This window comes from Phoca vitulina, unplaced genomic scaffold, assembly GCF_004348235.1.
Source record: "Phoca vitulina isolate PV1807 unplaced genomic scaffold, GSC_HSeal_1.0 scaffold13, whole genome shotgun sequence".
Lineage (NCBI taxonomy): Eukaryota > Metazoa > Chordata > Mammalia > Carnivora > Phocidae > Phoca > Phoca vitulina.
In genome coordinates, this window is record NW_022589716.1 from 15,572,600 (window position 1) to 15,595,576 (window position 22,977).

At 50.0% G+C, this 22,977-nt stretch overlaps 1 protein-coding gene and 1 long non-coding RNA gene across 3 annotated transcripts in view; one reads left to right on the forward strand and one right to left on the reverse strand.

The window, feature by feature from the left end:
* Positions 1-6,332, forward strand: LOC116636680. 2 transcript variants are annotated; one of them, XR_004300381.1, is made up of 5 exons: positions 1-166; positions 960-1,084; positions 3,677-3,852; positions 5,280-5,426; positions 5,870-6,332. It is a non-coding gene; the product is annotated as an uncharacterized LOC116636680 (long non-coding RNA). The 2 variants fall into 2 exon arrangements; XR_004300382.1 differs by lacking the exon at positions 5,280-5,426.
* Positions 6,331-22,977, reverse strand: part of FAM3D (FAM3 metabolism regulating signaling molecule D) — a 25,385-nt gene continuing 8,738 nt past the window's right edge. The window contains exons 4-8 of the mRNA XM_032411631.1: positions 17,874-17,932; positions 14,821-14,871; positions 9,961-10,045; positions 9,144-9,270; positions 6,331-6,676 (exon numbers count right to left, since the gene is read on the reverse strand). Coding sequence (XP_032267522.1) covers positions 6,587-6,676; positions 9,144-9,270; positions 9,961-10,045; positions 14,821-14,871; positions 17,874-17,932 — 412 coding nt within the window. The 3' untranslated portion in view covers positions 6,331-6,586. The remainder of the gene's footprint in view (positions 6,677-9,143; positions 9,271-9,960; positions 10,046-14,820; positions 14,872-17,873; positions 17,933-22,977) is intronic.

Here is a 22,977-nt window from a genome sequence, read left to right on the forward strand (position 1 = left end):
CGAGGTTAAGGCCGAAACCAGCCTGGGCTTGAATCCCAGCTCTTTCCTCACAGTTGTGTGACCCGGGGGTAGGGCATGATCCGACCTCTGGGAGCCTCAGGTTCTTCATCTGCGCGTGTGTGTTGCTATAATCACACGGCACAGGGTTGCTCTGCGGCTGAAAGAGGTAGGTGCGTACTGCTGGGGCCACTGTTCTGTTAGAGCCTAAATCAGATGATGTCATTCCGTTTTATACTCCCCCACTGGACCAAAGGGGGGAAACAGTGGCCCCCGACCCCATGGGGCCTGAGGGTGAAATGAGGTGACTTGAGTAAAGCTCTGAGCAGAGGATTTGGACAACAGCAATTCTCCAGAGAAGTTAGGGGCTGTAGTTAAAATGCGGTCAAGGCTACTCAGGATGAAACCACTGCCCACTGGCAAGTCCCCAGTAACTGGTCTGACTAAGCAGAACACCCTTTCTTAAGAGATGGCTGGGCAGGGGGAATCTTGCAGCCCTCCCTTTCCTCTAGCACACTGCCTGGCTAGGAGGTGGTGATGATTTCTGACACAGATGATTTATGAAATGGCAGTTGGTAGTGAAGGGTCAGGATGAGGTATTCTAGATCCAGCTTTGCCCGCAGCATGAAATTCCCCATGGTCCAAAGTTCTGTTCCATCAAGTCTTGCTTGCCTCTCAGATCTCACTTCTCATTCCCTTCTCTGACAATTCTTTCATACCCCCTTCCTCCTCACCCCAGGGCCTTTGCACTTGCTGTTCTCTCTGCCTGGAATGTTTCCCATCTCTCTCCCTCAACTCCATTTTTTAATCTTGCATGAGTCTTTCCTTTTTATCCATCAGGCTGCATTATCACCTCCTCAGAGAAGCCTGCCCTGACTCTATGCAAACCAGCCTCCTGGGCTATTCTTTTCATAGCATTTATCAGCAACTGGAATGATGTTATGTCTGTGTTTATTGTTCAGCTCCTGCACCTGAATGGCAGCTCCACAAAGGCTGGGACCTGGTCTGTCTTGTTCATCAGTGTAGCCCCTTGGTGTAAAATAGAGCTTGGCACATTGCAGTCACACAACAAATATTGGTGGAGTGGGTGAGTACATGATGGGGGATGAAATGAAATAGTCTAAGTATGTAGAGTGTCTAACACAGCCCTAGCTCATTGCAAGAGCTCCCTGCATGGCAAATATTAGTCCCGTCTCCTCCAGGCAAGCAAAAATGTGGCTTCTTCCTTTGCTCCTTCTCCTGGGTCCAGCCCCTGCCTCAGCGCCGCCCCCCCCATTCCCTTTCTCCCTGTTTCAGTCATGGCTGGGGTACAGCTTCTGATTTCCTGCAGTAAGGAGAGCATCCACAAAATTGTAAAGGGCAGTGACTAAGTTGGCTGTCAGCCAGAGCAGTAAAAATGCCATACGTCAACCCTGAAGATCAAACTCCTTTGGCAGCCATCCCATAATTATCCACCAGCTTGGCTCTTGGTGGGATGGGAGGAGAGAAAAGGAATTTTACCCGTTTATTAATTTTTCCCCATCTGCTTGGAGTCCTGCTGAAATATGACTTATGAGCTTCACTAAAAGCCTAGTTGACTGGAGCCCTCGATTGGCTGAAGGTCCGAAGCCCAGCTCCCGGCAGGATGTGGGTCTGCAATGCAAGAATTGGACCCCATGCCGTAGGCAGGAATGGGGGTGGTGGCTCCAGAGCCCAGCACAGGGCCTGCCACCAAGGAGGTGCTTGGGATGCAGACACAGAGGATTTATGAAAAGACAGTTGGTCGGGTGGGGTCAAGATCCAGCTTTGCCTTGTCTCACTGTGTGGCCTGGGCACAGCTTGTAGCCTCTCTTTCTCCATCTGTGAAATGGACATAAACACCTGCTCCTTCTTGACCCACAATCTTGTAGAGGGAAGCAAGGCTTACAAAATGGGGGAAGGTTTTGAGAATGTTGACTCAGAGGTTCTGAGCAATTTTCAAATGTCTCCAGAGGCATTGAGGAGGAGGAAGAGGAGGAGGAGGAGTGGATGTGGGAGAGGAAGGGGAAGAGGAGGAGGAGGGAGAAAACATTGTTCACCCCTGAGTGGTTTCAGGGCAAGTATTTCTGAAGGGTGTTTCCTGTAGTGATGTAGATCGGCTGGGATTCCAACCCTTAATCTGCGGCTTCTTAGCTGTGTGACTTTGGACAAGTCTCTTGGCCTCTCTGAGCCTCATTCTCCTCCCGTGTAAAAGGAGACAACAATGGGCCACCACATGGAGCTGAGGATGAAATGCATATAAACCCCTGCACAGAGCATATAACCACAATTCCCCCTAGAAGTCAGGTGCTGATGTTGTGATGCTGTTAATAATGTGATAGTAAATCCATCGCCCATTTGTAAGTCCCAGGCATCCTGTCCATTAAGCACAGCAAGCACCCTTCCCCAAACTGGGTGGGCAGGGGTAACCTTGCTACCTTTCCCTTTCTATCTTGGGCTGCCACCTACTGGTGAGGACCAGAATTACAGTTGCTGGAAAGCCCCACAGGGGCTGCGCGAACAGAGGCACCCCCCCCCCCTTTTTGCCTCCCCATCCTCAGTCTCCGGAAAGAGGAGTGGTGGGCTGATGCGGAGAGGATAGGGAAATAGGAGTCCCAAATTCTGAGGCCCATGAGTAGATTGCAGAGACTCCTGAAGGCTTGTCCACCCCGATGGTGAGAAAAATCCGTCCTCAAGTCTTGTCCGGTTTACTTCCTGAATATCCCTGGGACTGGTCCTCTTTCTTCCATCCCCAGGGCACCGCTCTGGCTGAGGCAGCAGCCTACTCCCCTGGTCTCCCTTTCTCCACTCCCTTCTCCATATAGCAGCCGGGAGGAATTTTCAAAAACTACAAACCTGATTGGCTCATTCCCCAACTTCAATCTCTCCATGTGTCCCCACAGCCCCTGGACAAAGTCCAAGCCCCTGCACCCAGCCCACAGGACCCTTAAGCCTGTCACCCCTGCCCGCTCAGCCCTTGTTACCCACCTCTGCCCCTTCCAGGCCTCTCCAGCTTGCAGGCCTGGTCCATGCTGCTCCCTGGCCTGGCCTCCGGGATCCCCTTTGCCTGGTGAACTCCTGTGCCTCCCGCAGGCTCAGTGTAGATGCTGCTTCCTCCAGGATGCCTCCCTTGATCCTGCAGTTCCTGCCCCCCGCCCCCAAACATAGCCTTTATCAAGTCCTACTGCCTCTTGATCTTCATCCCCCTGGACTATGAGCAGGGACTGCGTCTGGTTTTCTTCACTATGGTGTCCCCAGTGCCTACCCAGTTCTTGTGTAGCAGGTAATGACTGACTAGGAAAGAGTCTCATAAGGGGGCTGTAGACCCAACTCTCTACAGCCATTTTCTTGGACTGTCTTGTCTAATTCTGAGCTGGTGGGGGTCGGCGGGGGGGGGGGGGGGCTCTGTAGTGGCCACAGTGCCCTGGAAATGGTGTTGAGCATCTGATGGGTATTTGCCACTTTGTGATGCCCACCCTGCGGGGGCGGAGGGGAGGACCTAGAAGGGGCTGGCTCTAGAATGCCATCTCCTTGGTAGGTTTTGGTGGTACCACTGATGGTCATTTGGGCTCCCTGCCATCAGGTGGAGGATGTGCCAACTGAGGCCTGCCCCTGGTTGAGGAGGGGAGGGGGCGTGACCCACTTCGTGTTCTCCAGCATGCACAGCAGGTGGCTTCCACAGGTCCCGTGTGGCAGCGGCAATGCGGCTTCCTCACTCTGAACCTCTCCTCACCGGGAACTCTCTTTATGACAATTCCTGCATATCAGGTGGTCTTGTCTCCTCGCCCAGGCTCAGTTCCATCTGGCTGGCCATGGTCGCTGCCTCTAGGATGGATTCCCCAAGAAGCCGACTTGGGGGTGAGTGTTCTCATGCAGGTGATTAAGGATGCAGGTAGGGGAGTGGTAGGGGAGGATAGGGAAGGGGACACAACCAAGCAAAGGGACACTTTCAGGTCCGCTCCCAGCTTGATCCCACGGGAACCATGGAGTGTAGATTGTAGCTCCTGGTTGTCCAGCCCCAGGACAGGGAGCTGGGCTTGCACACTCCAGCCGGGCAGTTAGCAGCTCTACTCTACTCTGGCACCTCCTGGCCTCTCTTTTCTGCCTCTGGGAGCTAAGAACGAGTAGCCCGAGGGCAGTTCTCCAAAGAGGCTCATAGACGCACTCCTAGAGGCAGAAACTGGGTGAGGGGGCCTGGGTGGGCACCAGCCATTCCGCTGTGCTCCCCTACTCCAGGAGACCCTTTCCCCAATTCTCTGATTCATCCTGTTGACATTTTCTCAATCTTCTTTAAAGTGCTATGCAAGACAGCTTCTGGAAAAGTACGAGTCTTCTCTTACAACCAGCAGGCCACCCCATGTCCTTTTAAAATAGCGGCCACTGCCCAGAGCTCTGCCTAGCCCTACTTCTGGCCCTGAACTCACTTTAGAAGTCCTTATTGGTTCTTTTAATTTTATAAGGTATTCTTGCTTGTTGTAAAGAAAGATCCCAAACATACAAAGGTGTTTATGGTAGTAATGGAAATTTCCTGCCCCCTTCTTCATTCCCAGGGTGGGTATCTGGCCAGATGTTTTCCCAAACATACATACATATAAATATATTTTTTCTCTTCTTTGACAACTTTTGGCATTGTGGATATTCTATCCTATTTCCTGCCCTTACGCCCCCGAGATGGATCGAATCCCCCATTTCTCACAGGGGAGCCCTCTGGCTCAGAGAGGTGGCATCTGCTCACCCAGCTAGCCAGTGGAGAGCCAGTACTCAGACCCAGGCTCGGCCTTCTGTCCACCACACTGCCTGCAACAGAGTAGAACAAGAAGTGAGTCAGCCGAGAGAAAAGGAGTGGCACCATCAGGGTCCAGGGCCTGCAGAAAACCACCATTCAGTCCCAGGGCCTGGGAAGGGAGGGTGACCGGGTTCAGTGGCGGCCCTGTTTAGCGCGGATGGTCAGGTGTGAACAGAGGACCCTGCCACTGGGAACAAAAGCGCAGGAATGAAGCACATTCATTTGCTTATGTAGCCGCCAGGCATCCTACACCACACAAGTGCAGTGTCTGTATAGGAGTTAGTGGGGGCTGCCAGCAAACTCCCCCTCTAATCCCTGAGAGTGATCTGCACTGGGAAAAATGGGGTAATGGAATTACTTCCTCAGCCCAGCCTGCTCCAAGTTGTCCTATCGGGCTTTGAACACTGATCTCAACCCCATTGCAACTGTAGCCCAAGTCCCAGCCCATCGTGTCCTCTGGCCGCAGGGTTCCACACTCTTGTCCTCCTCTCTACCCCAGACCTTCTTGGCACACTGGAAGCCCTGACCATGCCCAGGGCCCCACCTCACCGGTGTGCACAGGACCTGTCTGCTGGCCCACGGCTCAGGGCATTTGCACTTCTGTGGGACCTTTGCAGTCTTACTGGCCCACGCTCCAGGAGCCCAGGTACCAGTCCTGTCTGCTCCCATGCCCCCCTCAGGATTTGGTCTAGGCACCCCCCCCGCCGTGGCCCTTCTCAGAGACCCCAGGCAGGGTATTTATACCATACCCTTTGGGCCTTACCACCTCCATGGGCTCCAGTGGCTGGTATCAACGTCTCTTGGCTAAGGACTCACTGTGCAGCCACGGACGGCCACGCTTTCCTCTGTAGGGCAGACAAGAGGTGCTCAGGAATTCCCATCAGCCCCGACACTAGCAGCCCCCCAGCAATGATGGGTGCACAAGCAGCTCAGCTCCCTCACCCTGGCTCGAGATCTCTGATGTGTGTATTCTACACCGATTCCTGGGGGTCCTCCAGGAACTGAGCTCCACTCACCTACGGCCCTAGGAGAGTGGACAACACAGCCTTTACTGGCTGCCTTCCCTTCCCCACCCCCACTGTTTTCCAGAATCACCTCCCGAATAAATCTCAGGGGCAGCTCCTGGGGAACCACTTGAAGACGAAGACGGCCAGGACGTCCTCCCTGAAGCCTGCCCAGCAGCCTGCCTCTTCCTCCCAGCCTTCCTCACGTGGTGCCCGCCCCCCGCCCCCTGGCTCTGGAGCCTCCAGCTCTCGTGCAAGCAGCAGAGGAAGACAACATGCTCCGTGTCCCATCCTCCGGCTCTCTCTGCTCCTAGGGGTCTTACATCTCATGCTGGGAGCCAATGATTCATTCATTCACCCTTCGGCGAAATCCCTAGGACATCAACCTGTCTTCCAGCAGCCTAACCTGGTGCCCGAAGCTGTCACCGACTCGTCCCAGCTTGCGCCCGAGCCAACCCGGCCTGGGCCAGTTCGATCCCAGGGAGAAACGCGGCACATCAGAAGGTCAGAGAGTTCATTCAAAATCAGCAAAAATAAAATTTAATGGTGTGTCGCAGGTGCAGGCAGTCCGTCCTTCCTTGGGCACAACCGCGGCCTCGAGCGAAAGCAGACAGGCTCCGGAAGGACCCCTGATGGCTGGCCACCTTGGCTGGGAGGGCGCTGCTTCCGGAGAGGGGAGGTGCGCAGAGGGCGCGGACCCCCCTCCCCCCCCCAGGGAACTTTCCACAGGCCACCTGGCTTCCTTCTCCCCGCTGCAGCTGACGCTAGGACAGCTAGGGGCTTCTTGGGTCCTGCAGCCGCCCTAAAATACCTTCTGGGGAACACAGCCCTCCAGCTCCAGCAGCTCCGGCCAGCCATCGTATTTGTTCGTGTCTGGATTGTTCTTCAAGAACTAGAGAGAGAGAGGAGAGAGAGAGAAAGAGAGAGTAACGCGGACCATGGGGGAGGCTGTTCAGGAGTCAGACCTGAGTTTTCACTGCGCTTTAAGACCTCCTGCCTTCACTCACTTCGCCCTGGCTTCAGCCCCATGCGGAGGCGGCAGTGTGGGATAGGACCAGCCCCTTTCACAGGTGGGGAAACTGAGGTGCAGAGGGACGGCCACGTGCCCAAGGTTTTACAGAGGAGATCAGAGCTCAGTCCTCGCCTGTCCTGCCCTGGGGGGTGGGGTACCAAGCATTGGAGGGCAGGCTTGCAGAACGTTAGCTCCTCTGCCAAATTCTCCATCAGCCTTTACTAGGACACCCCCAAACAACCAGCACAACAATGAAGAGAGGCAATTCGTGAACACTTGCTCTACACCAGGTGCAAAGTGCCTTATGTATTTATTCCTTACAATAGCCCTAAGAAGGGCATACCATTACCATCCCATTCTGCAGATGGGGAAACTGAGGCACAGAGGGCTAAAGTAACCCTGGGGCAGAACCACTGTGTAATATTAATAATAAATATAGAGAGAATAAAATCAGTTAAGATGGTGTTTAAAGTGCCTAGGCTTAGTTTATGGAGGAAAAAAATGTAAATAGCAAAATCTACCCGTGGAATAATTGGGGCTAACCCTTAGGGATAAAAGTAATTCTAGATGCTACGTCTCTAAAACCCAGAACCGCATGTGTGAGAACAAAGGACCTAATGGTTCCGCTCACATCGTGGTCTCCAGTTCATTCTGGGTGATGGGTCTCCCCATCCCCTCCTTGCACAGGGATGTTCTGGAGCCCCACTCTGCCGCCTGTGTTCTTCACCCGGAGGCTATAAACAGAGGGCTCCTTCCTTGTCTCCTCCAGCACAAGCTACTTTGTATCACCATTTAAAAAAAGTAATTTCTAACCACCTGAATTCATTCTCTTAGAGACTCACACATACAAACCAGGCCAGCATTTTCCAGACAAGGCAAAAACCCTTGCAGCCCATTGTGGTCCCCGCACCTGGAGTCTAGCGTCTTGAGGCGGTCGCTCCCCTGCCTCCCACAGCCCCTCCCCTGCAGGCTGCTGTGCCTCAGGTCTGATTACTGCCTGGGCCTCCTCCCTGCCTTCTCCCTGCCCTTGGCCAGGGAGGCTGTGCTAAAAGCATCAGGACGGGAATCTGTGTGGAGGCCGCCAGACCTGGATGAGAGCTACATCCGCATCAGATCCAAACAAGCTGGTTAAAACCTCTCCTCGGCTCCAGATCCTCGACTGTGAGGTGGGAGCAGAATCGTACCTACTTCATCGCGAGAATTAAAGAAGGCGCTGCAGGTAACTTGCTCAGCCGAGCCTGCACGCAGCAGGTGCTTGCTGAATGCTAGTGTTTCTTATGTATCAATCTGCTCTTGTTGCTTTTCCGCTTAAGCCTTCCATGGCTCCCCACTGCCTTCAGGATGGAGTTCACTCTCCTCCGTAGTCCTGTATGTCTGAATCATCGACTCTTAGCTGCCTGCCTTGGAATCTGGGCAGAGCTGAATATTCTCACCACTAGACAATGGACTACATCAGGCCAGGGAAGATCTGGCTAGTTCTCCCACATTTGGGAATTGCTCTGAGCTGGGGATGCATAGATGGGGGACAGGGAGAGAAGGTGCAGCATTTCCCTGGAGGCTCCACCCCATCATCGACTCCCCTTTCCTCCCCTGAGCACTCCTGAGACTCCAGACTCTACTTGGGGCCTGGGTAGTGACTGTGGAACCACATGTCATGGACCACTCCCGACCCCTTCCATGTACTCAGGTGGGCTCTCCTGTGTTTTGTTTTTTTGTTTTTTTGTTTTTTTTAAAGATTTTTATCTATTTATTTGACAGAGAGAGAGAGATAGCGAGAGAGGGAACACAAGCAGGGGGAGTGGGAAAAGGAGCAGGTCTCCTGCTGAGCAGGGAACCCCATGTGGGACTCGATCCCAGACCCTGGGGTCATGACCTGAGCCGAAGGCAGATGCCAGGTGCCACCCAGGTGCCCCCTGTGTCGTCCTCTTGATGCAAATTTATCCTCTCCCCTCTGGTGGGGAGCCTGAGGCCCGGGGCAGGGGAGTGGAGAGAGAGAGAAGAGGCTTGGCTTAGGTTTCCGTTGGGACCAGAAGCCAGACATCCCGCCCCTGCTCTACCCATCATGCAGGCTTCATCTCTACATTCCTTTCTCTTTTCCCATTCCTCACTTCCCTCATCCTTCTTTTCTCCTTTTCCTTCTCCTTTCTGGTACTTACCCATTTATATATGACCCAGATCCTTGCAAAATGGTCAAGGCTACTTCCTGCTGGGGGATTAGCCAGTTGGGCCACCCTGACCTCTGAGGTCCCCTCACTGTCCCTCCCAAGCCACCCTAGTCCTTGTCCATCCATCCCTGGCACCTTACCCCACCTGCCTCACTGGGACGGGGAGGCCGCCAGGAACTCACCTGCTCAAAAGGGCTTTTATCCTTGAGGTCTTTGGCCCCTAAGAAGACCCAGCTATCTCTGAAGCCCAGCTGATTTGCATAGGAACTGCCCAAGCTGGAGAGGAGCTTCCTGGTCTCATCATTCATTCTGCAGAGGACCAGAGAGGACAGTGAGGTGGAGGGGTGGGAGAGGGGCAAGGTTCTCAAGCACTTGGCCTACCCTCTGCCCCACCCGCCGCCAGATGCAGCAGCTGGGCTGTGCAGGGTTGTGCTCAGAAGGAACAGGGCCGAGCGGCCACTAGTATGAGTTTGCTTCTGTTTACAAATATACATGTTTATTTGGAAAATATGGAACATCACAGAGGAACTAGAAATTACAGTCTCACCCCACTTGACATAATCACTGTAACATTTTAATGTATTTCCTTAGTATCTTTGTTCCCCACGCACTGGGGGATCATACCAATGCTTTTATAATGTTTTGTTTTCACTTAATACTAAAGGGTGAGCATTCTTCCATATCCTTAAATTATTTTCTACATCATTTTTGATGTAGATCCTCTTCTATGTACATATAATGTCACATGTCAACATGTGTCATAATTTCTGTAACTAGTTGGTCTTTACTGGACAGGGACAGTGTGTCCAGCTTTCCAGTGTTGTAACCAAGGCTGTTATGAGCCTCCATGAACATGTCGTCATGCACTGGTCTGGTTATTTCCCCAGGAGAAGCTGCCAGAAGACAGAGCCAACGGGAGAGCAGGGAAAAGGCACTTAGGACTTGGAAGCATTTGGTTCCCTTCAACCCTTGGCTGGGCAGGTGGACGTTCCCACTTACTTGGTTCCTGGGTCATCATAGGAGGCCATTAGCACCAGCGTGCCCTCTGGGATTTCTTTTAGGAATTTTACCAAGAGGTTAACATCTGGGGGAGGAAGAAAAACGGGGTGCTGGTCATTTATGGGAAATGACCACTGGTCATTCTCATTCTCTGCTACTGCCCTGAAGATCCAGGAGTGGCCGGGGGCAGGCTGACACGGAGGTCCACCTGAAGCTCAGGGGCCAGCAGGAGGCGACACCTTGGGTGAAGCTCCCTGCAGCCCTTGTCCAGGGGAGAGAAAAGTGCATGGAGCAAAGGTGCCCTCATGCAGGTGGTCAGGGGTGGACACTGGGAATTCAAAAGTTCCACAGGAGATTCTGATGTGCAGCCAGGAGTGAGAGACATTGTTCTAAGGGCCCTTGGGGACCTGTACCTGAGGAACGGAGCGCAGTCATGTCTCAGGAACTCTCGGCTCTTTGCACACCCCCTGCCACCTCCTTCTACACTGGTTAAGAACCTGTCTGTGCTGACTTTAGAGGAGATCCACCGCACCACAGGCAACTGAGGTCACTGAGCGAGAACATCAGTGTCCTACAGTTCTCCAGCTTATGCCAAGGAGCAAACCTCCCTTTGCATTTTTTTTTTTTTTTAAAGATTTTATTTATTTGACAGAGAGACACAGCGAGAGAGGGAACAGAAGCAGCAGGAGTGGGAGAGGGAGAAGCAGGCTTCCCGCGGAGCAGGGAGCCCAATGCGGGGCTCGATCCCAGGACCCTAGGATCACGACCTGAGCTGAAGGCAGACGCTTAACGTCCCTTTGCATCTTTAACACCTCCTTGCACTTGTGAAATCTCTGCACTTACCAGAGAGCAGGCCTAGGTGCAGCGCCTGGCAGAGGCATCAGCACCCAGCTCGCTTCAAGGACATGGGTTTGTTTCCATTGTCCTTATTTTTATGGTCACCTTTCCTGCATAAAAACTCATAACTTAGGGCAGTGATATAATTTCCTTTTAAGATATTTATTTAGGTTAAAAAAAAGTAAGTTTATTCAAAGGAAAATACTAATAATTCAGATGGTACTCTGAATATGGTGTAACTTGTGCAGGGGGCTCTTGAATGGTTGAGGAAGGATGGGCAAGATTGGCCTAGTGGGAAAAGTAGGGGCCACATCTGTCACACGAGGATGATTCGTAGCCCTGCCCATAGCATTTTTGTAGACAGCAAATGTGACGATGACTCTGGGCATACAGAAAGTGCACTATAATGGAATTGTAATTATCAGCAGGATCAGCGACATAATTTTCAGAGCCCAGTGAAAAATGAAAATGTGGAGCCTTTTGTTAAAAAATTATTAAGGATTTCAAGACAGGTGAAGGCAGAGCATCAGACCAAACCTGAGTTTGCTCTAGGCGCAGGACTGTACGGCTGCCCTGCCCACAGGCCCACACCCATGAAGATGAGCCAGTTCTTAGTATTCCCCAGTGATCCCTTGGGCCTAGGGGAAGAATCAAATCCTGAAAGCAAGGCCAGCTGCCAACCAGCTCAGTAACACAGAGGCCTGTAGTCAGTGACCACAGAGGCTGTTAGGGAAATGGCCCTTGAACTCTTGAGATAAAAGAGGGAACTCTGAAAATCAGCTGGAGCCATTAGCTCCAGATATCAAGATCTGTTCTTGTCTGGGATGGACGGTAATGTTTGGAAAAAAAAATGAAGTGTGCCTTCTATTAATTATCCTCTCACTTTAAGAGGTCATTGCCTTCTTTTATCTCTTGTGGGAAGGGGCAACTTGTCCTCAAATGCTTCTGTTTCTGGGTCCCCATCAGCCATGGTTACATCCATGTTCATAATAGAGCAATACAAAATTTAAATTATTTTTTACCCTTTTTGACAACCTACAAAATGGGAGAAGATATTTGCAAATGACATCAGATAAAGGGCTAGTATCCAAAAATCTTTAAAGAACTTAATCAAACTAGACACCCAAAGAACAAATAATCCAATCAAGAAATGGGCAGAAGACATGAACAGCCATTTCTCCAAAGACAACATACAAATGGCCAACAAATACATGAAAAAATGCTCCACATGACTTGGCATCAGGGAAATACAAATCAATACCACAATGAGATACCACCTCACACCAGTCAGAATGGCTAAAAGTAACAACTCCAGAAACAACAGGTGTTGGCGAGGATGCGGAGAAAGGGGAACCCACCTACACTGTTGGTGGGAATGCAAGCTGGTGCAGCCACTCTGGAAAACAGTATGGAGGTTCCTCAAAAAGTTGAAAATAGAGCTACCCTAGGACCCAACAATTGCACTACTAGGTATTTACCACAAAGATACAAATGTAGTGACCTGAAGGGGCACGTGCACCCCAATATTTATAGCAGCAATGTCCACAATAGCCAAACTATGGAAAGAGCCTAGATGTCCAACAGATGAATAAAGAAGATGTGGTATATATACATACAAGGGAATACTACTCAGCCATCAAAAAAAAATGAAATCTTGCATTTGCAACGATGTGGATGGAACTAGAGGGTATTATGCTAAGCAAAATAAGTGAATCAGAGAAAGACAATTATCATATGATCTCACTCATATGTGGAATTTAAGAAACAAAACAGAGAATCATAGGGGAAGGGAAGAAAAAATAAGACAAAATCAGAGAGGGAGACATACCATAAGAGAGGCTTAACTCCAGGAAACAAACTGAGGGTTGCGGGGGGGCGGGGGGGTTGGTGGATGGGGTAACTGGGTGATGTAATGAGCACTGGGTGTCATAGAAGACTGATGAATCACTGAACTCTACCTTTGAAACTAACAATACACTATATGTTAGTTGAATTTAAATTAAAACAATAAAAATAAAAATAAATTTTTTAACCCTTTTCATTCTGCCAATGACCTCCTTGCTTCTGAGTCATGTGGATGGAGGGAGGGAGGAGGGAAGGGGAGGGAAGGGAGAAGGCTGAATGCACCCTGGGCCCCTCCCACTGATTGGTGCCAGTTCCTACCCAATCCCCTAGATCCGTCTCCTGAAGCGGACACTGTGGTTTACCTCTATTTTACAGATGACAAAACTGAAGTTCACAAGATGACACCTGCCTCAGCCTGAAGTCTTTGATTCCAGAGACTGGACCTTTTCCATAAACCTGGCCCCGGGCCACCCCGAACACGTGCAGGGTCCTGGACAGAGGACACATGACGGTCTCTAGCCCTCGGCCCACAGCCTGCCCCAGTCTCCTCACCTCTCTCCAGCTCTGTCCTGCACCAGGAGGGGCCTCGCGTGCCTGCATGTGGACACCCCCAGCCTGCCCGTCCAAGCTCCGTCCTCCCCCCACCACCCCAGCCACTGCCAAGCCCTGGCCAGCCCTTGGTCTGCATGGGCCCTGAGGCAGGCTGCCGGTTGGCACAGCCTCGGGCCCTGCAGACCCTACCTGTGAGGTGGGACTCGCTGGAGGATGGCCATCAGGGGATCCAGGGGACCCTCTGAAGCCCTGGGCCCAGGACAGGGCACCAGCTGCTGTCTCCAAGCCCAGTGCTGCAGATCACCTTCCCAACGTTCACAGCTGTGACTGCTGGGCACCCGATTCCCACTGCCCACCTTTCAGCTCCCCCTCCTTTGTTTGCAAAGCCAAGAGCGCTTCTCCCTTTCTTGCTGCCTGGCTTTGTCCCCTCTGGGGCTCATGTGTTTAGGTGGGCACAGGAACGTAGTGATGCCCGAGCCCAGAGCTGGCCTTGAGATCACGGCACAGGGGAGGGAAACAGAGCTGAGCTGAACTCTGAGAAGGGGGCTGAGCTCAGTTCATCCGTCCCAATGGAAACCCGTCCTTGCAGGACCAAGACGTCTGCTGCCTGCAAGGGCCGCCCTGCTGCTTCTTCACTCCTGGGTGAGGCTCCCGGGCCAGAGGGAGGGAGGCAGGTTGCCAGCTAGGCAGTGGGTGGCATACTGAGTTTGGGACGGATTCCACTGTGTTTTAGATGTCAGGATTGTTGGGTGAGACTCCCGCCCCCAGCACGGCTTGGCCAGGCAGCCTGGGGCTGAAGCTGCTGCTGGTGGGAATGTCCAGCCCAGGTAGGGCAGGGTCCGGTCCCCAGGCTGTGCTAAGGGCGGGGAGGACAGTGGGGTGGTCACGTGCCCAGAGCGCAGCAAGCGTGCCCGTGCATGCAGACGGAGAAGAAAAGAGGTCTGCAGAAAGACGCAGAGAGCTTGGAGCCTCAGAGCGATCCCTTCCAGGCCTTAGGAGGCCTTGTCCTGTCCTTGGGCCCAAGAGACACCCCTGTGGCCTTAAAATAAAATACCTTTTACCTAGCAAACTGGGCCGTGTGTCCTTGTCCTTAGCACTTGAGTGCGCACCTGCTTGGCCTCCAACTGCCAGCACCAGTGTTTCTTTGCCTTAAGGTCCTCTCTGACCTCCAGATCCTCCTCTGTGCCCTGGGGCAAGCCAGGCATGTGGGAAGTGCCAAGGAATTAGGGGTGGGTGTGCCCCAGCTCCCTTGCCCCTCTGAGATCTGAGGCATGTACTTGACACCGGCTCCCGAGTTCCAATTGCCTGCAGCATTCAGCCTGGTAACACACTGTTCTGGCTGTCTCCCTCTCCGTCTCGCTTCCTGCTGGCATTTCCTGAGATCACCTCTTCCCAAATAAACCGTTGCACCTGACTCCTGGTCTCAGGATCAGCAGCCAGGAGAGCCCAACTAAATAAGACAGCAGAAAGGAGCTTCAAAGACAGCAGGATGGTCCTCCACCCCTACCATGCTTCTTTCTGGTCATCTCCTCTGGAGACGAGAGCTGAGCATCCCAGCACCCGATGGCTCTTTTGCCATAGGAGCTCAGCCCACCCTGTGCCCTCAGTGCTAACAGAGGTGCCTACCTCCAGAGTACATGTCGAAACAGTTCTGCGTCAGCACTAGTCCTGTGGTTCCTGCGGATGAGAGCGCAAAACTGTGATTTCCTGAAACAGGTCATCCTGTCTATTGTTTTGCAGAAAATAGCTACTTTTTAGTCTAAGATCTAAAAATGGAATAATAACGGAGTCAAGTCAGCTCCTATAGAAAGCATGCAGGACTGAGTAGGGGCCCAGTAACTTCTGGGCTGATCTGAGAGGTACAAGGACAAAATGGTGAAGGATCTCTGGAATTGAACGGTATCCAACCAATCTGGGTCTGTGTTCTGCCTTGCCACTTCCTAACGCACCGCTTAGTATTCTGACCTCAATTGTTGCATCTGAACAATAGGCTATGGGAACTAAGGGAGATGTATTTAAACTAGTCAACATACAAGACAAATTTTAGCTGGAAAACAGTAATAAGAATAACTGCAATCATTATCGTTATTCCTTCCTAAATAGGACATCTGAATCCTCCAACTCTTGAAGGCAAAGGGATTTGCAGTGGGCTGAATGTACTCAAAGCTCTGAGTCCAGTCATGTGGATTGTGTTTGTGTATTTTGCAAAGGGTCCAAGTCCTACAGGGAACCAGGTGTTTGGGGGAAGTTGCAGTTCTCACTCTCTGCCACTAGATGGGGGTGTTGCAGAGGGGATGGCAGCTCTATATTTTCTCCCCGGGTCCCTTCCCCCCAAGCCAGTTTGTGGATCCCTGAAGAGGGTAGGGACAGGGGTCTAGATGGTGGAGGCTCTCCTGCTGGGTGGGGGGGGGGGGGTTTACACTGCAGCCCTTCCTGGATTCTCAGAGCCACCAGTGTAGGGTCCTTGGAAAGGGGTGGGGGTCTATGCACACATGAAACTGTGATCATGTTCATTTGTATATTTTTCTGGAATTAGGGGGAGGAGGTATAGTTTGAACAGTTTCTTAAAGGAATCTCTTCCCCCTAAAAGACCGAAAACCACCAATCTTTAGCAATCCTTGCTGGCTTAATATGCAGACGAGACCCTGAGGCCCTGAGAAGGATTCCTTGGACTTCTCCTCAGCTAGCATGCAGTAGATGCTTCGAGAGGTTTTTAGTCTAGGGAAGTTAGTTCAGCTGAGTGATTACAACCTGGAGTCAATCAGATCCAGGTTCAAATCTAGATGATTCTATCGGCTGGGTAACCTTGGGCATGTGGCCTAACCTCTCTGAGCCTCCACTTTCTTACCTGGAACATGGGGATACTGTGCACAACTCCACTCTGGCATGGGGAGGAGGTTGAATGAAATAGCTAGCACAGAGCGAAGGCTCAATAAACGTTAGCTCTTGGTGTTACTGATGCTTGTTTTTGTCTGTGCTTTATGAGGGGAAGAGGAGGAGGCCCTAGTCTGAGCCTGTCTCCTGGGAGACTATTCAAAGAGGTCTTCTTCTGCAGTGGCCCATTTCAGGGAGGAGAGAACCAGCAGGTTTCAGCCAGATGGGCTGTGGCCAGGGCCACCTCCTGCCCAATGGGGAGGGTTCGGGGATGGGGGGTGAGCGGGGATTAGGTAGAACAGCTGCTGTGCCCTCCCAGGAGGAAGGACCTGCCAATGGAGTGAATCAGGCCTCACTCTCCTTCTCAAGACTTTGGAGGGGGCATGCCCTGCTCAGCCTCCTGCCCCTCCCAGGCCCCACCTTTCTCGGGCTCCCCGGAAATTGGCCAGGGCTGCCTTCTGACCTCCTGCTCTGGGTAAGGCTCCATTTTTGCTCCAGGCTTTGACCTTTCCCCCGACTCAGCAGGATTTCTTGGCAGAAGGGAGATGGCTCCCCTAGGAGCAACCAATCCAATCCCTGTCACTTCCTAAGTGTGTTCACATGGTCATGCCACACACACACACACACACACACACACACACTTGGCCTTTTCCTTCCTGAGTGTCTGCTGTGCCCTTTGTCCACCTGTCCTGACTTCTGTCCCAGGAAGTGGCTCTTAGATTCAGGGAATTGGCCTTTGCTCTCCATCTCATCCATGCGTCTCCAAAGGCAGAGAGGAGGGTCTTGGCCAGGGCAGAGCACCTGGTCCTGACTCTGTCCCTGTAAACCCACCCCCTCCTGAAATGTGTCCCTGTTTCAGGCTTGGCCTGTCGTTGCTCCCTGCAGGAGATGCAGGGTAGTGAGGCTGTGGGCCTCCCTCCACATCTCCCTGCCTCCAGCCTCCCTACTCCAAGCTGGAAGGAAGTTTCTGGAGTGCAGGGCTAGGCCCTCACACCCTGCTCACAGCCTTTCTGAGGCTCCCTATTGTCCTTAGCTTCAAGCCCATACTTCTTAGCAGGATGCTTAGCCCCTCACCCTGCCATCCTGCCTGCCCCCCTTCCCTGCTGCACCTGTCATCCCTCCTTCTCTGGTGCATCCAGAAAGACCCTGTGTGGCCCCCAATCCCTCTCCCCACTCCTTCCTTCTCTGCTCCCTGCACAGTGTTGCCCCAGCCTCAAAGGAGCCTCCCCTACTTTTTTTCTGGCCAACCCCTACTATCCTTCAGGGCTCAGCTGACCAACACCGCTCTCTGGAAGCCTCCCCTGATGACCCCCATCCCCAGCTCTGTGTCCCAGTTCTCAGGGATGTGCTTCCTTCTCCTTCATAGATGCTCACCCCATTGGGCTGGCAGTCAACTTCATGGAGACCACAGGGTAGCTGCTGTCAATATTTGTTGAATGAATGAATGAACGTGTGCAATCACCTCATCACCTCACATTGTTGGTGGCTGTCCCCCCATGGTTTCATGTGTGTTGGTTTAGGCTGCATGCCCTTGAGAATGGGGTCATGCTTCACAGGAGAAGCATGTCCTCCTGGGATAGCTGCACACAACAGAGGCCTGGTCAGGACTCTGGAGAGTAGGACCAGGTCTTTTAGACTCTCTGTCCCCACAAGCTTCCCCTCCCACGCACTAGAGGATGGCCCCAGGCACGTGGTAGGAGCTGAGCCAGTATTGGTTGAATGAATGTTAACTACCTCCCCATAGCCCCCATCTGCAGTATTAAGAGCATGGTGGGGGCTATCTGGGGGGTGGATCAACAGCTCACCGTTCACCAGGGCAACGTTCAGGCCTCTGCCCACGTTGTTTTTCACAGGACTCATGATCCTGAACAAGAAGAAAAACAAAATACAACAGTTGGTCCCAAGTGTGGAGCGAACACTCTGCTTTTGTGACTCTGGAACTCTGAGGGGGCCCACATGGCGCTATGCAGAAGCATTAGGAAACACACAGAATAATTTGGGCCATCTGTTTTCTCCTGGAAACGAGCGGTGGGCTGGATTCTCTGAGGAATGCTCATAGCATGTTTGGACGAGAACAGTCTGCTTGGAAAAGAGGGAAGGTCCCTGCCAGGGGCTCTGAGGTGTTGGAGGTGGGACCGGCCCACCTCCCCCAAGCAGTGAGGCCCAGCTGCTGGGAAGAAGGCAGAAACCAGAGCGTTGCTGCCATCCCGCAGAGGCTGGGACTGCTGGGTGGGGTCCGGCTGTGTTGCTGGCTGCCTAGCACCCACAGCCCGGTCTTCTGGTGTTTCTTGGGAAAACCGTCCTTCTCTACTCTCAGACTAGGTGGTTCTTGGGACTGACCTCGGGTCTTCCAGGCCCGGACAAGTAGAGCATCCTGTGTCCCTGCTCACGGTGACTGAGCCAGGTATGGTCATGGGACCCAGGCCAGCCAATGAAACTCAGTCTTGGGACTTTTATAGGGATAATTTGGATGGGTAAGTTCTCTTCTGTGGGGGCCAGCTTCAGCTGATATGTCAGCCAGCTAGTGGCCTCCCTCCTTCACAGAAAGCAACCCATTTTCATGTTGAGAAAACTGAATCTAACAAAAGAGAACAGAGCTAAAGATGGTGTGAGAGGGACCCCTGATGACATGGTTTAAACCTCTGGATCCAGCTGGTCCTGAAGCCTGCTATCTGTGCATTTTGTATATGGGAATCACTAAGTTCCTTCTTTTGCTCAAGTGAGTTGGAGTTAGGTTCAAAATCCCTATTTTTTTTTTTTAAGATTTCATTTATTTATTTGAGAGAGAGAGAGAGAACGAGTGGGAGGAGGCACGGAGGGAGAAGCAGACTCCATGCAGAGCAGGGAGCCCGATGTGGGATCTGATCCCAGGACCCTGGGATCATGACCTGAGCTGAAGGCAGACGTCTAACTGACTGAGCCACCCAGGCGCCCCAGAATCCCTATTAAAACACCTGTTTCAAGAGAAAATCCTGAAAGCAGCTCAGGACAAGAGGTCCTTATCCTACAAGGGTAGACAATAAGGCTGGCAGCAGACCTGTCCATAGAGACCTGGCAGGCCAGAAAGGACTGGCATGATTTATTCAGGGTGCTAAATGAGAAAAATATGCAGCCAAGAATACCTTATCCAGCAAGGCTGTCATTCAGAATAGAAGGAGAGATAAAGAGCTTTCAGGACAAACAGAAACTAAAACAATCTGTGATCACTAAACCAGCCCTACAGGAAATATTAAAAGGGATCCTTTAAGCAAAGAGAGAGCCCAAAAGTAACATAGACCAGAAAGGAACACAGACAATATACAGTAACAGTCACCTTACAGGCAATACAATGGCACTAAATTCATATCTTTCAATAGTTACCCTGAATGTAAATGGGCTAAATGCCCCAATCAAAAGACATAGGGTATCAGATTGGATAAAAAAACAAGACCCATCAATATGCTGTCTGCAAGAGACTCATTTTAGATCCAAAGACACCTCCAGGTTGGAAAGTGAGGGGGTGGAGAACAATTTATCATGCTAATGGACATCAAAAGAAAGCTGGGTTGGCAATCCTTATATCAGACAAATTAGATTTTAAACCAAAGACTGTAATAAGAGATGAGGAAGGACACTATATCATAATTAAAGGGTCTATCCAACAAGAAGATCTAACAATTGTAAATATTTATGCCCCTAACATGGGAGCAGCCAATTATATAAACCAATTAATAACAAAATTAAAGAAACACACTGATAATATACTAATAGTAGAGGACTTTAACACTCCACTCACAGCAATGGACAGATTGTCTAAGCAGAAGATCAACAAGGACACAAGGGCTTTGAATGACACACTGGACCAGATTGACTTCACAGATACATTCAGAGCATTCCATCCTAAAGCAACAGAATATACATTCTTCTCAAGTGCACATGGAACATTCTCCAGAATAGATCACATACGGAGTTACAAATTAGGTCTCAACCAGTACCAAAAGACTGGGATTATTCCCTGTATATTTTCAGACCACAATGCTTTAAAACTTGAACTCAATCACAAGAGAAAATTTGGAAGGAACACAAATACATGGAGGTTAAAAGAGCATCTTACTAAAAATGAATGGGTCAACCAGGAAATTAAAGAATTTAAAAAATTCATGGAAAGAAATGAAAATGAAAACACAACGGTTGTAAACTTTTGGGATGCAGCAAAGGCGGTCCTAAGAGGGAAGTACATAGTAATACAGGCTTTTCTCAAGAAACAAGAGAAGTCTCAAGTACACAACCTAAGCTTACACCTAAAAGAGCTGGAGAAAGAACAGCAAATAAACGCTAAACCCAGCAGAAGAGAATTAATAAAGATTACAGCAGATTAAGGAGGGCATGTATTGAATGGAGCACTGGGTGTTATAGGCAAACAATGAATCATGGAACACTACATCAAAAACTAATGATGTAATGTATGGTGACTAACATAATAAAATAAAATTTAAAAAAAGATTAGAGCAGAAATCAATGAAATAGAAACCAAAAGAATAGTGGAACAGATCAACAAAATTAGGAGCTGGTTCTTTGAAAGAATTAATAAGATCCATAAACCCCTAGCCAGACTTATCAAAAAGAAAAGAGAAAGGACCCAAGCAAATAAAATCACGAATGAAGGAGGAGAGATCACAACCAACACCAAATACAAAAAATGGTAAGAACATACTATGAGCAACTATATGCCAACAAATTAGGCAATCTGGAAGAAATGGATGCATTCCTGGACACTTATAAACTACTAGAAGAACTAGAAAACCTGAACAGATCCATAACCAGCAAGGAAATTGAAGCAGTAATCAAAAATCTCCCAACAAACAAGAGTCCAGGGCCGGATGGCTTCCCACGGGAATTCTACCAAACATTTAAAGAAGAATTAATACCCATTCTTCTGAAGCTGTTTCAAAAAATAGAAATGGAAGGAAAACTTCCAAACTCATTCTATGAGGCCAGCATTACCTTGATCCCCAAACCAAAGACCCTACCAAAAAGAATTACAGACCAATATCCCTGATAAACATGGATGCAAAAATTCTCACCATGACACTTGCCAACAGGACCCAACAATAATACATTAAAAGGATTATTTACCCCAAGTGGGATTTATCCCTGGGCTGCAAGGGTGATTCAACACCCATAAATCAATCAATGTGATACACCACATGAATAAAAGAACAAGATCCATATGATCCTCAATAGATGCAGAAAAAGCATTTGACAAAGTACAGCATCCTTTCTTGATTAAAACTCTTCACAGTGTAGGGACAGAGGGAACATACCTCAGTATCATAAAAGCCACGTATGAAAAGGCCACAGCGAATAACACTCAATGGGGAAAAACTGAGAGCTTTTACCCTAAAGTCAGGAACAGGACAGGGATGTCCACTATCACCACTGTTGTTCAACAGAGTACTAGAAGTCCTAGCTTTGGCAATCAGACAACAAAAAGAAAGAAAAGGCATCCGAATCGGCAAAGAAGTAGTCAAACTCTCATTCTTTGCAGATGACACGATACTCTATGTGGAAAACCCAAAAGACTCCACCCCAAAATTGCTAGAACTCATACAGGAATTCAGCAAAGTGGCAGGATATAAAATCAATGCACAGAAATCAGTTGCATTTCTATACACTAAAAATGAGACAGAAGAAATTAAGGAATTGATCCCATTTACAACTGCACCAAAACCATAAGCTACCTAGGAATAAACCTAATCAAAGAGGCAAAGGATCTGTACTCTGGAAACAATAGAACACTCATGAAAGAAATTAAGACAGAAAGAAATGGAAAAACTTTCCATGCTCATGGACTAGAAGAATATTGTTAAAATGTCTGTGCTACCTACAGCAATCTATACATTCAGTGCAATCTCTATCAAAATACCATCAACTTTTTTCACAGAGTGGAACAAATAATCCTAAAATTTGTATGGAACCAGAAAAGACCCTAAATTGCCAGAGGAATGTTGAAAAAGAAAACCAAAGCTTGTGGCATCACAATTCCGGACTTCAAGCTCTATTACAAAGCTGTCATCATCAAGACAGTATGGTACTGGCACAAAGACACACACAAAGATCAATGGAACACAACTGAGAACCCAGAAATGGACCCTCAACTCTATGGTCAACTCGTCTTCAACAGAGCAGGAAAGCATATCCAATGGAAAAGACAGTCTCTTTAACAAATGGTGTCGGGAAAACTGGACAGCCACATGCAAAAGAATGAAACTGCACCATTTCCTTACACCACACACAAAAATAAACTAAAAATGGATTAAAGACCTAAATGTCAGACAGGAATCCATCAAAATCCTAGAGGAGAACACAGGCAGCAACCTCTGTGACCTCAGCCGCAGCAACTTTTTGCTAGACTCATCTCCAGAGGCAAGGGAAGCAAGGGCAAAAATGAACTATTGGGACTTCATCAAGATAAAAAGCTTTTGCACAGCAAAGGAGACAGAGGACAAACCAAAAGACAACCTACAGGATGGAAGAAGGTATTTGCAAATGACATCAGATAAAGGGCTAGTATCCAAAATCTATAAAGAACTTATCAAACTCAACACCCAAAGAACAAATGATCCAATCAAGAAATGGGCAGAAGACATGAACAGCCATTTCTCCAAAGACAACATACAAATAGCCAACAGATACATGAAAAAATGCTCAACATCACCCAGCATCAGGGAAATGCAAATCAATACCACAATGAGATATCACCTCACACCAGTCAGAATGGCTAAAATTAACAACTCCAGAAACAACAGGTGTTGGGGGGGATGCGGAGAAAGGGGAACCCTCCCACACTGATGGTGGGAATGCAAGCTGGTGCAGTCACTCTGGAAAACAGTATGGAAGTTCCTCAAGAAGTTAAAAATAGAGCTACCC